The following is a 14,301-nucleotide window of genomic DNA, read 5'->3' as shown; positions in this document are numbered from 1 at the left end:
TGTGAAAGGTATCCCCTGCACAGAGAAGTGATGCTAGCCATGCTGATGCATTCCACAGCAAAAGAAGTGTTTCAGGCAGCTGCTAATGCCTTGGCAACTTTATCAGAACAAAATGGTAAGGAAATTTAGTAATAGATTCCCTCGTCTTCACTATCGGACTTCAACTATTTTATTACAATAATATTACAGGGTACTGTTACATAATATCATCGGGGTAGGGTTGGGACAGCTCATGCACTGAAATTTAAGCATGCGCATAGGCACTTCCAGGATCATGGCCTTCATCCTGTTGCTGCTCCTGTCCCTGATAGTCTTGGGTAGAGTGAAACAAGAGATTGGCACCCTAACACTTATTCCCCAGGTGAGATTGCATTATGTTGCCACTAGACATCCAGGCCATCCCAATACAATTATTTACATATTGAACTGTACAGTACAATGTTGTTATTGCATGTAACAATATCTCCTTCTACATAAACCCAAATCATGCAGATGTATTAGTTATATATTTGGATTTTAATAGCTATACATATATATAGATAGATATATACACACACAGTATGTATACATTATGATATACAATTTTATTACAACGAGGGATGGGATTTTCAAAGGTGCCTAAGGGAGATAGGCATCCAATTCCCACTGAAATTCTATAGGAGCTCAGAGCCTAATTTTCTTAAGTTCCTTCGAAAATGCCAGCTCAAGGTCATTGAGTTTTGCCTTTTTAAAATTCTCCCCCTGCTTTTTTTCCTTTTAAAATAATGTACTTAACACAGAAACAATAGATGGGGAGAAGCATCTTGAAATCTACAAGTACAATTTATAGTCAATTTACATAATAGCTTAAAATGTACATACTAGCTTGTGGAAGGCAGGTGTTAGTGATAGTTATGATGACCAGTGCAGGATTCATGTGGTATAAATATGACTATTCTATTCTGCAGTGTTATTTCAGGTATGATGAACTCATTACTTAATCTGAATCAGATCTCAGTTATGGATTAATTCCATTAAAGTAAATGGAGTTATGTTGGTGAAACTGAAAGAGTTTGGACCGATTCAGAAAGTAATATTTATTTTTGGAGCCGTATTTTGAAAATTAAAGTGGGGGTTTTTTTTTGGTTTTCTTTTTAAAGTTCTAGGTTTCCTGTATGATCACAGGAAAAATTCACAGTAAAAGTTATTTTGAACTAAAATAACAATTAAAAATAGACTCGATAAATCCTGCATCCCATATTTGTCCCCATTAAGCAATTCTAAGATCCTAAGTTTATGGGCTAAGTTGTGCAAATACACTCTACTCTACTTCAGCCTATACCATTTTTTAGTTTGTATGTACATAAATTTGTAAATAAAGTGTTGGTCTTGCAAAGTCTTACACATATACATAACTTCAAACAAGTGAGATGTCCTATTGATGTCAGTAGGACTACTTGCCTGCTTCAAGTTAGACGATGCACAGAAATTGGCAGGATCACAGCCTAAATGAATATATTCATGTTTGTTTATATAATGCTTTCTCATGTTGTAGTAAATATCAGAAAGATTCTGTTGGCAAAAGGAATACATATTAATGCATTGGACATAATGAAGAAACATTCAGACTCCCCTGAAGTGGCTGAAAGTGCCTGCAAAATGCTGAATCGTGTTTTTGAGGGAAGGTAAGATATACTTAGTAATGTGGGGTCATGTGATGTTCTAGTGCAGGTTTTAAAACATATTTAAATAATTGACAGCTAGTTATTTACTTAACATAGGGTGAAAATTTACTGCAGAGTGGAAGTCGCATAGAAAATTCTGAATTTCTTAAGCCCTCAGGATCAACTGTACAAAGGGGTGGGGTAAAGAGACTACTCCTGAGTCCTTTGAACCCCCTGAACTGCGCAGTGGATACCATCAGTAGATGGACTATACGGGCAGTCCATAAGCCACAGTGAATTCCATGTAGAGTTGGACAAATATTGGACATTTTCACAAACATTAATTCTAGTTGCTAAAGTAATTCCCTTTGGTGGTGTTCGTTCCACCTTTATACTCACTTTCCGCAGATATTCTCACAAATGCATTTATTCAGAAAGTTGTCAGAAACAGAATGTTAGCAGACAGCAAATTTAGAACTCCTAGCCGTGAGTATCCACACTGGAAACTTGATTCTAAGTGTTACACTTATTCAGACAAGGACCAGAAATATCCTATGTGCCTGTCAAAACAGCTCAGATATTGAATGTTAAAGAATTTCAACAAGCTACATATGAATAAGCTACAAAGAATTATTCACAGTAGTTTTGTGTCAAATAATTTCAAGTAATAAATGAAGAATATCATGAACCTTTCTTGGACAATTCACAAAACGTGAAATTTGTCAAATTTATTACAAATTACTTATCCAGTTCTTTTTCATCCTTCCAGCTATCAGAGTTCTTTTCACATAGCGGGTTTGCTCAGGCTTTGTGCTGGGATGAATTTCACTCTAAAAATAAGCACCTCATTGGTCAACATAGCCTACCTACTGAGTAGGCTTACTTCTGTGGGAACCATTTCCCTCTAGTGCTTTGCTTCCCTTACGGATTTCTGAATGGCCTTAAAGATACTGTAACCTGCTTAGAAATACAATCATGAATTAGGCCACAATCTTGCCAATGCTTTAAGTGTGTGAGTAGTCTCACTGAAGCTAATTGGCATGATCATAAGTGTTTCCAGTCTCTAGGCCTTGCATTGCATTCAGTCCCACAAATTCTGATTCAACTGTCCATAGTCACCCAAGCAATCTCATTAGACTTTGTATGAATTTATCATTTCACTTGGACATTTTCATTGTGTTATAACCTTTTTTTAGAAAATGCTAATTTGTCTCATTTGTAAAGTAAAAACCAGTGTATATGTATACAACAATGGAATAAACGTTTCTGGGAAAAGTGAAAATAATCCCAACAAGGCACTGTTGCACTGGCAGGCATCAAGATTACTGTGGTTTAAGAAAGTTGAAAGAATATTACGGCTCTCAGTAGTACGAAGCTAAACAAATTTTCAGTTCCTTTTTTCACTTTCCATTTCCTTTTCAGGTCAGGTGACATAATAATAAATGGTGTGCAAAGAAAATCTGTGTCTGAAATGTTTTAACCGGTACAAAATTACAGCTCTGTTTTGGCTGATATGGATATAGAGTTAATCAAAAGTTGATAACAATAGTGCTGATAATTTTCTAATTTATATTGTGGTGGGGCAAGGCCAGATGACTACAGTAAAGTATTGAGAAACAGGTATGTTAGCCCCAGGCTAAACAAATCCCTAGTACTCTGGTAACCAAATGGCAGTTGCTCCAGGTTAATCAAGGCACCTGGAGCCAATTAAGACCTTTCTAGAAGGCAGAGATAGCTACTTTAATTAGAACACCTGCAGCCAATCAAGGCAGGCTAATCAGGGCACCTGGGTTTAAAAAGGAGCTCACTCCAGTCAGACAGGGAGGAGCCAGAGGAGAAGGAGCGTGTGTGAGGAGCTGGGAGCAAGAGCTGAGAGTGAGAGAGTGTACTGCTGGAGGATTTAGGAGACCAGCATTATCAGACATCAGGAGGAAGATCCTGTGGTGAGGATAAAGAAGGTGTTTGGAGGAGGCCATGGGGAAGTAGCCCAGGGAGTTGTAGCTGTCATGCAGCTGTTACAGGAGGTACTATAGACAGCTGCAATCCACAGGGCCCTGGGCTGGAACCCGGAGTAGAGGGCGGGCCCGGGTTCCCCCCAAACCTCCCAACTCCTGATCAGACACAGGAGGAGTTGACCCAGACTGGGGGGAAGATCACTGAGGTCAGCAAATCTGCCAAGTAGCGCAGGACCCACCAAGGTAGAGGAGAAACTTTGTCACAATATATATAAATATATAAAATCAAGTCTTAAGTTAGGAATTTTTACAATTAGCCAAGTATATTTTTAATGTTCCCCCTCGCTTTTTTTTATTATTCTTTAATCAGAGATGGAGTTCACTCTACTTGAACCAGACTCTTGAAAAGAACCCTCTGCTTTTTTATAAAGAAAATTATTGTAATTCTGTATGGTGATGAAATCTGTTATTTTCTGTTTCAGCATGATATAATGAATGAATTTGCATGCCCTGTTCTTCCATACTGCTATAACTGGGAGCCATTGTTTGTCTAGAAACAGTGGAATTAAAAATGATAGTTGTTCTTCAAGTAGTGTCCCTATGATTGCTCCACTGTAGGTGTGTCTGCATCCCTGCACTGCAAATCGAAGAAGTTTGGTAGCAGTATCGACTCAGCCCATGCATGCGCTGCTCCTCAGCTGCCACAAGTGTGCTCTGTTGAGCCCTCCTCAGTTCCTTCTCAATTGCCCTTGGCTAGAGATGGAGTTATAGCTATCCATTCGTGGATCGTTAACTCTTTAGAATTGCTAATTTTTAGCTTTCCTCAAAGCTTTTGTTTGTTACTTTTTTTTTTTTTTCAGGCATTGTCAAATAACATACAAAGAAAAGGGCTTGTCTCCCCCAACCCCAGTGTGTGGGGCGGATACCATGGACAAGGATATGTCCAGTTTGCCCACCTTCAAAAAGTGCCTCAGTTCCAAGGAATCTATCTCAGTGACTGACGAACACTTGCAATGCGTTTGTGCCTGGGATAGAAGCACATTCCACAAAAGTGTGGCTTGTGTTAGCAACTGAAGCCCAGATCCAGAAAGACAAAGCTAAGACTCAAAACTCCTACTGATGGAGTCGGCCGTTCAATCCCTGCAGTCCTGGCAGGGGCTCTCACCACAACCCTTCAAAGCAAGGAGAACCCGGAAAAATGAGCCACTCACATAAGGCTCTAAGAAAAGGTCAGTGAGTCTACGTAGCGAGTCCCAATCGAGCTGAAAACTGTGTCTGGCTTGATCAGTATCATCAGTACCAATGGCACTGAAGCATTCTAAATCTGGTCCCAAGGGAAAGCATGGTACCAAGCTGATGGAGCAAGGTTAGACTGCGTAAAGACCCAAGAGGCATGGAAAAAGAAGGGCTGGTACTGTGGGGGCGCAAAAACATAGGAGATCCCCTCCGGGGAAGACTCCCTCAGTACAGATGTCGGCACCAGTACTTATCCCAGTGCACCAGGCACTGACGGACTCAATACTAGGTCCACATGGTCATCCCATCAGTGCAAGCCTCTTGGGATACACAACCATCTCTGGTATCAATGCCATCCACGCTGCCAGATTTCCTGTGTGCAACAGATCTTTCGGTATCCGATGCACCAGACTGGCTCCTACTCAGTACTGGGGCCTTGATACAGAGTTCACCTAAAACCCTGGACTTGCCAAAGTCTTCCTGCCTTGCACCGCCCTTCTCATCAGAGTTAGAAAGTGAGCAAGAAGACATGGATTCTCACTGCTTTTCTCATCTGCCATATGGGGCTTAGTTTCACTATGGACATCTGACTTATTGTCCCTCCGATCCACAGCCTCCCTGGTTTGGTCAACTGTGGTACCAACCGCCAGGCCCCTACTCATCACAATAGCCATACTAGGACCCTTGGGAGGCTCAGAGACAACAAGCCTCCTATGCCTGTAGTGTGGCTCACCAGCAAATGAGACGACACTCTCCTTCAGTCGGGCTTCTGAACCCCTTGAACAGGCAAGGAGATGGTAAAGGCTGAGGTGGAGGAGGAAGTCACTCCTCAAGTCCACTTATCATTTCATCACCAGATGAGACAGTGATGCCTCCTCCGCCGTTGATGGTTGATGATTTCAGATTATTCCAGGACTTGGCACAGGAGGTGGCTGAAGCCCTGCAAATACTGTTATAGGAGAACAACAAGGAGTCCGGTGGCATCTTAAAGACTAACAGATTTATTTGGGCATAAGTTTTTGTGGGTGAAAAACCTCACTTCTTCAGATGCAGAAGTGAGGTTTTTTACCCACGAAAGCTTAAGCTCAAATAAATCTGTTAGTCTTTAAGGTGCCACCAGACTCGTTGTTTTTGTGGATACAAACTAACATGACTACCCCCTTTATACCATGTTATAGGAGGTGACCAAGTCTCACCACAAGCTGATGGACAACGTTCCTCCACCTCCTCCAGAGTAGCTCTCCCTATTAAGGAAGCACTCCTGGATCCCAGCAAAGTCACATGGCAGTACCCTGATTCAGTCCCACCAACATGCAAGAAGGTGGACAAAAAGTATTGCGTGCCAGCAAAGGACACAGTTTCTTTTCCCATCTGCCCCCTTATTCGATTACTGTGGATGCAGTCAACTCTTAAGGGCCACCAGCACCAGTTCAAATCCACCGCTTATGACTGGAACTGGAAATGCCTTGATCTGTTCGGCAGGAAGGCATATTTCTTGGCCCCCTCCAGTTCCACATAGCAAACTACAAGAATTGTTGACAAAATATGACTACCAGAACTACATAGAACTCAGTTCCTTTATTGAGGAACTTCCTGATTCTCACAAGGAACAACAGAAGGCCATAGTCAATGAGGGCCAACTGCTCGAACATCCTTCCAGTCCACACTAGATGTAGCTGACATGGCGGCACACTCGATTTCCACAACCATTGTGATGAGACTGGCTTCATGGCTTCATTTATCCGGCTTTCCTAAAGAAGTCCAAACTACAGTGGAGGACCTTTATTTTTGAAGGCACAAAGTTGTTTGCCAAGAGAACCGACACATCCTTTCACATGTTGAAGGATTATAGGGCAACTCTTCAATCCCTCAGGATCTATACTCCTGCATACAAAGGAAAGTACAGCCCTCAGTCACTGTTCAAGTCCCACTCATCACTGTACTTTGAAATTTTACGAGCTGCAGAGGAAGAAGTCTAGGTTCCCCAGATGACAGCAGTCAGGTTCTCAACCAACTTCCTTTTAGCCCCTACCTTGAAGTGTCTGTCTTGATGGGTTGGTTGAGGTGCAGTATAACATTCTCCTCCATATCTCCTCACTAACCCCACCTATCCCTTTGGAGACCATCTAACCTTGTTCTGAAGCATCTAAGAATGGATAACCTCTGACATATGGATGCTGGAAATATCCAAGATGGATATGCCATCCATTTCTCCTCCTTCCCCCCTCCCAAACACCTCTCCCCGTCCCTCTTCAGGGACCCTTGTAACGAGGGTCTGCTACATCAGGAGATAAGCCATCTCCTTAGTGTAGGAGCCAGAGAGCCTGTGCCCATACATTTAAGAGGCAAAGGCTTCTATTCTTGCTATGTCCTAATACCAAAGATAAAGGGAGGTTGGAGACCCATACTGGACCTCAGAGTGCTCAGATATATGAAGATTGTCACTCTAGCCATGATTATTCCAACATTAGAGAAAGAAGATTGATTTTCTGCCCTCAATCTCTAAGATGCGTACTTCCACATTTCCATCATACTGAGTCACAGATGTTACCATAGGTTCACGCAAGGCCAAGACAACTACCAGTGCAGAATACTCCCTTTTGGCCTCTTGTTGGCCCCCAGGTTATTCTCCAAAGTCATCCTGGTAGTGGCGGCTCACTTGTGCTCTCAGGGAATCATGACTTATCCTTACCTCAGTGACTGCCTCCTCAGTTCCTTTGCCAAAGCCCAGCGAGTCATCCAGACAACACTGAATCTGTACCAGAATCTGGGCCTACAAATAAACATTAACACCAGTACAAGACTAGAATTCATAGGAGCCGACCTCAGTTCCATCCAGGCAAAGGTATTCCTCCCACCACACAGATTCCTCAGCCTATCCACGCAATTAGAGACAATACAGTCCAGCTCCCAAATTTTGGCCAGACACTGTCTTCAGCTCCCAGGGCATTTGGCTGCAGGCACATTGGTCATAGCTCAACAAGGTCAAGTAACCCTTGGACTGGTGGAAAGACCCAATAAACGTATGTATGGGAATCCCATTTGTTCAGCCTCCCCCATTGTTACTGCTGACCACCAGTGCATCCCCCATATGATGGGGTGCACATCTCAGTGGTTTCGTGGTGCAGGATAAATGGTCGCCATCTGAAACATGCCTTCATGTCAGCCTCCTCAAACTCAGAGAGGTCAGAAATTTATGTGCTCACTTCTTCTGCTGATCGAAGACGCACACAAAAGTCATGATGGACAGTGTGGCCTGCATATATTACATAAACTGGAGAGGTGCCTGATCACACTCACTGTCTATGGAAGCGCTAAAGCTATGGGACTGGTGCATTTCCCACAATGTCTTGTCATCATCACATCAGTGGCCTAGCTCCCAGGAATACACAACACGACAGTGGACAACATCAGCCGCAAGTTCTCACGCTACCATGAATGGGAAATACATTTAGTGGTCCTACGTGACATATTCCAGCAATGGGGGATGGTGACAGTAGACCTGTTCGCTACTTACCAGAACAAGAAATGTCGTCAGCACTGTTCCAGAGCAGGGGTTGGATGACACTCTGTGAGGGATGCTCTCATCTTCCCATGGGACAAGGGTCTTCTTTACATCTTTCCCCCATTCCCTGTAATTCTGAAAGTCCTGTTGAAAGTGAAAAGAGAGAGAGCAATCATCATATGGATTGCTGCACCTGGACCAGGCAGACGTGGTACCCTTACCTGTCACAGTGGACACTATGACCACTGATGACTCTTCCAGTCGCTCCATATCTTCTATTGCAGAATGACGGACGCACTCTCCATCCCAATCTGCAGATTCTGCGACTCAAAGCCCGGATCCTTTGTGGTGTTAGCACATAAGGCATCTTGCTCTGAGGAGGTACTGGAGGTACTATTACACAGCAGGGCTGCCCCGGGGGGTGGGCAAGTGGGGCAATTTTCCCCAGGCCCTGTAGGGGCCCCCACAAGAATGCAATATTATAGAATACTATAACTTTTTTTATGGAAGAGGCCCCTGAAATTGCCTTGCCTCGGGCCCCCTGAATCCTCTGGGCAGCCCTGTTACACAGTAGGAAAGGACTGACTAGACCACCATTTGAAACCATGGCCACTTGTTTATTAACTCACCTTTCAATGAAGACAGCGTTCCTGATTGCCATTAGCTCAGCAAGGGTAGGGGAAGTAGTGGCCCTGATGATGCATCCCCCACCCCCTTTCACTGTGTTGTTCCCTGGCAAAATCACTCTTCAACCGCATCAAAAGTTCACTCCCAAGGTGACTTCCGCTTTTCATATGAATAAGTTTATTCAACTTTCAACCTTTTATCCTAAACCTCATGAGGATCAGGGCCAGCTCCAGGCACCAGCCCAGCAAGCAGGTGCTTGGGGCGGCCAACGGAGAGGGGCGGCACGTCCGGCTCTTCGGCGGCAATTTGGCAGCAGATCCCTCACTCCCTCTCGGAGCGAAAGACCAGCTACCATATTGCCGCTGAAGCGGCAGCAGTAGTGCCACAGATCGCAATTGCGGCTTTTTTTTTTCTTTTTTTTCTTTTTGCTGCTTGGGGTGGCAAAAACCCTGGAGCCGGCCCTGATCAGGATAATAGGGAAGCCATCCTCCATATGCTTGATGTGAGGAGAGCCATGGCCTTCTATTTGGACAGAACAAGAGCTTTCAGGAAATCTCAGAGACTCTTCCTTTCCATTGCAGATAGGTCAAAAGGTACAATTTCAGCTCAAAGATTCTCCAAATGGGTCTTGAACTGTATCAAGCTCTGTTACCAGATACGTAATGCAGCACCCCCATCTTCAGTATGCACACATTCTACGAGGTCAGTCTCCTCCTCTCTTGCCTTCTCCAAGGTTGTCCCTATATCAGAAATCTGCAGCGCAGCTACCTGGGCATTTGCACACACCTTTGCAGAACATTATGCCATCCTTGGAAACTTGGCTGCAAATGCCAGCTTTGATGCCACGGTGCTATCATCTATAACAGACTCAGCTCTGAAGACCCAGTGGTGGGAGTCACCTACAATGGAGCACCCATAGGGACACTACTCGAAGAAGAAGTAGTTACTCACCTTGTGCAGTAACTATGGTTCTTTGAGATGTATCTCTGTGGGTGCTCCACAACCCACCTTCCTCCTCTGTACTTTGGAGTGCTTGCCATTGACTCTGTGGTAGAGAAGGAATTGAGGAGGGTTTACCCGCGCACGCTGGCCAGCCTCATGGCAGGCAAGGAGCAGCACATGTGACCTAATTATGTAACAGAAACATTTTAAAGGCAATATTGCTGTGAAAGAGTGAAATTTTAGAAAACCCTAAAGATAGCAGTCTTAGCATGTATTTAGGTGCTATTTTTTACCACTCTAAAAGTAATGAAAAAATATTAAAATGAAGGAGAATGCCCTCAAAAGATAATTAGAGGCTTTGTTGCTACCCATTTTGGAATGCCAGTAAACTGAGCTAAGGTTTGTTTTTTGATCTTAATAAATGCAATTTTGGTACATCAAAAGCTAACATGACAGATTGCAGAAATGAACAGAAACAAGCTTCTGTCACTTCGTGAACAGTTTATGGAAATTATGGAGCAAACGGAGGGAGTGAGATCACTTGTTCTTTCTTGCATCTTGAGCAGAGTTTTAAAATGGTACATATGAAATGTACGCTTCACAGTAACATGCTCTGTTATTAGTATGTTATTAGTCTGCACTGCATAGAAAACTTCTGAATGTTCCAGGATTGAAATAATTACATTTAGTATTATAATAGAGATTAAAAGCATGAAAATACTGTACAAGAAAACTATAATAGCTGAATTCGTTTGCTAGTTAAAACTGAGAAGATTAGTGTGCAGACTCACATACTGCTGTTTTCCAAACTAAAACTAATGCATTTCTAAATTGTATGTTCTATTAATTCTGTAAATGCATATTTACTCTTAGTTTCCCCCATCTGGACATAGTGATAATAGTTGCATCAGAAGTCATAAAGGCCATGAGGAAACATGAAAAGGTGCCATCTGTACAGCTGGAGGCCCTTCGAGTAATTTTACCTTTTATGATCCCTGGTAAGTCATCCAAGGAAAATTAGTTGACGTTATGCATCAGATAGGAGAATATAAATAAGAAGGCTGTTTTCTGATCTTTCTTAAAATAGTTAAATCGTCCATTCTGTAGTGGAACTTCGTATCAGTAATTTTTACTTAAAGCTCTATAATTAAAGGAGGATAGAAACATATAGCTAAAGGTGGAAGAAAAAGCTTGGCAAACATTGAACATATTGGGCCAAATTCATCCCTTCTGAAACTCTATTGACTTCTCCAATGATGGACTTACACCAGTGATGAATTTGATCCATTGCTACTTTCCTTGATACTAGTTTATAGACTTAGGGACTATGAATCCATTGCCATGACTTTATACCTTAATTATTGGATGTTCCATTAGTGATAGACCAAAAATAACAAACTTTATTTCAAATTTGATATACTAGCAGAAGGTATTGCTTCAGTTCATTGTCATATAGAACAGTAACTGGATCTCACATACCAAGCAATGGGGGCAATGACTTCAAGATTAGAAACATATTAGCTCTTGTCTACAGCAAATAGTTGTGAGGCTAAACTAGATGATTTAGGAAATCCATTCCAAAGAAACACCTTACAGACAATCTGCAATGGGGAAAAAAAACGTGTGTTCCCTTTGTTCTTTATTGTGTAGAAACAGAAGGCTTGGAAAGGTTAGAGAAGATTCTTGTTTTGTTAATATTCTTGATTTAAAAAAAATAACTTAAGTCTTGTCTTTGTTTTTGCTGGCAGTCTCATTGGAATACTAAAGATCTGGGGGGGAGCTTTCTCAGTCTTAACTGAAGAGATGGGGAATCTTTTTGAAGACAGTGTTAGTCAGGAGTTTTGGTTAAATGAATATTAACAAAAACAAACCGTTTTAAACAGTTTGATGAAAATGCAGGTTTCTCTTACAAGCTGAGATTTTCATTTCTTGTCCATTGTAATATAATTGTAGTATTTTTCCATTCATGCAATGAGTCCTAGAGCAAAAACAGGGGATTTAAGACTTGATATTCAACTTTAACAGGCAAGCAGAAGAAATTTTTTTTTTTTTTTTTGCTAAAATCTCTTTGTCCATCATAATGAAGCCAAAAAAGAGAGACTCTTTTTCCCTTTGACTGTTGCGCTAGTTGGCATTTGAAGGTTAATATGTGAAGAAAGTTAGTTGTTTATAGAAAAAATAATCAGTACATTCTTGAATCCTAAAGAGTCTTTTACATGATCTCTAGTTACTTTCTGTAGTGCCACTTTGCGCTGAGTGCTGATTACTACAAAAATGTTAAAAGAGCAGAGCATGGTCCTGTTAGTTTATGTGTGCACAATTTCCATTGATATCTGTAGATGTAATTTGGTTTCTAATCTGCTGCCAACAGAAAGGTCTAGTAGTCAAAAATTCCTTCTAAGTGCTTTCCTTCCAAGAAAATCCTAAAGGCATTTAAAGTAAGTAGTATGGATACTAAGAAGCAGAAATTCATTAAGTAATTAATTTCTTGCTAGATTTTGAACTGAAAGTGAAAAACAAAAGCTGAAATTTTCATTTCTCTTGAATCTGCTGTTAACTGGAGCCCTACATGGTTCTCTGTATGATTAGACTTCATCTCCACTCGTAGAAAAATACGTGATCTTTCTGTATCCCATCTGATTTTACTAGTTTGAGGTTAATTGGGATTCAGCTTATGAATGATTAACATATTGTACAAGTTCACATGCAAAATCCCCCGCCCCCCTCGTTTGCTGCAACCAAAATTCTTTGAGTCAGTATTTGTTTCATAATAATATAACATGGGAAAATTGAGTTTTTAACGCCATGGGCCTGTTGTATCAGAGGGTTAGCCGTGTTAGTCGGATCTGTAAAGCAGCAAGATCCTGTGGCACCTTATTATGACTAACGAGTCTTTGGAGCGTGAGCTTTCTGTGGTGAATACCACTTGTCAGACGCAGGTAGTGGAAATTTCCAGGGCAGTATATATATGTGCTAGCAGCAAGCTAGAGATAACGAGGTGTTTCCAGTCAGGAGGGGTGATGTGCCTCCTGTTTTAGCACGCTAGAATTGTTGTGTGGTAAACCTCAGAGGGTGAGGAGAAACTGGTTCTGTAATTGGCAAGCCATTCACAGTCTTTGTTGAGTCCAGAGCTGATGGTAACCATGGGCTCTTGGTAACTCTGGTCTGTGATGTTACAGAACTGTGTAAACAGTGAGAAACTAAAATTAGGCTGTCATGGGTGCACTCACTATTGGTAGTACCTCTTCCTGGAGATTAGCTCTGGCTAGGTGTTGCACCCTCCACCAGCAGTGTCTCTCCCATCATCCCCTTGGCCCGCAGACCCCTCTTACTCCAAGAACTGCAGCCTCCTCTTCATGACTCAGCCCTCTGGCCTGGTCACCATACATGTCCCCCCTCTTCTGGGATATCAAAATCCCTGTTGACAAATGGGCTTAGGAAGTCTTCCTACTCACTGCCCCACCAATGCCACTTCAGCAGCTGGTAGGGGGACACAGGCCCACCCTCTGCTCTGGGTCCTGGCTCAGAAGCTCTCTCATCAGCAGCCAAAGTTTGACCTACCCCATCCCTCTCTGCTCTTCTCCCTGAGCCTTGCCTACCTCTCTGCTCTTCCCCTTCTTTGGGCTTTCCAAGCCATGCTCTGCCCTCCCAGGGAGTAACTGTAGGCTTCTTGCCTCTAGTCCCAGATATGCTTCCTTTCTCCCAGAGGGTGACTGCAGACTACTTCCCTACAGTTCTCTTCTGCTCCTTAGCTTCTGGGTTTTATACAGGCACCCCCTGTTCTAGTCCAGCTGAGCCTCATTTAATCAACCCCTGCTCCATGGCTTCCCCTCCAGGTGCAGACTGTAGGTTAATTGGGCCTAATTTACCCTCTCAGGTTCAATGTGGGGAGTACACCCCATCTCACAGGTCTCATGAGTTATCTGTAAATAACTTTTGCAGCAGTTTGATTGCAGTACTGATTTTATAAAGAAATCAAGAAAGAAAGAAAATGTGAAAATTGTTTTCCAGAAGAAGTGTTTTTCTGTGTGTTACAGGAGCCGTGAAAGAACGGCAAAATGATTCTTCAGGAGCAGTGGGAGATGCTGACTTGATGCTTACCTTAAAAGTAATTAAAAACCAGTGTTTGTTGGAGGGGACTCACACACTAGTGCTTGATGCTTTGAATAGGGTATGGTTAAAATCTTTCTCCTAATAAATTTGCTTGGTATTTTACAGTTGCAATTAATGACTTATTTATAACTTTGAATGCAAGGAAATCATTTTCTGGTTGATTTGATAAAGTTTACCTTCAATGATCTTTCATACACGTGTTCATCTGCATTATTATTTTTTTCTTACTCTAATTTATTCTGGAATATGCCGGAGAAGTTCATCTTTGATGCAATAATTC

General features: G+C 42.2%; 1 protein-coding gene across 1 annotated transcript in view; it reads left to right on the top strand.

Annotated features, from left to right (window-relative positions):
- LRRK2 (leucine rich repeat kinase 2) overlaps positions 1-14,301 on the top strand; it is a 119,175-nt gene that overhangs the window by 38,516 nt on the left and 66,358 nt on the right. The window contains exons 11-14 of the mRNA XM_032803987.2: positions 9-115; positions 1,535-1,664; positions 10,782-10,906; positions 13,946-14,079. Of these exons, the coding sequence (XP_032659878.1) occupies positions 9-115; positions 1,535-1,664; positions 10,782-10,906; positions 13,946-14,079 (496 nt within the window). The remainder of the gene's footprint in view (positions 1-8; positions 116-1,534; positions 1,665-10,781; positions 10,907-13,945; positions 14,080-14,301) is intronic.

This window comes from Chelonoidis abingdonii, chromosome 1 (genome assembly GCF_003597395.2).
Source record: "Chelonoidis abingdonii isolate Lonesome George chromosome 1, CheloAbing_2.0, whole genome shotgun sequence".
NCBI lineage: Eukaryota > Metazoa > Chordata > Testudines > Testudinidae > Chelonoidis > Chelonoidis abingdonii.
Note: the sequence above shows the minus strand (reverse complement) of the source record. Positions and strands in the feature narration are given on the sequence as shown.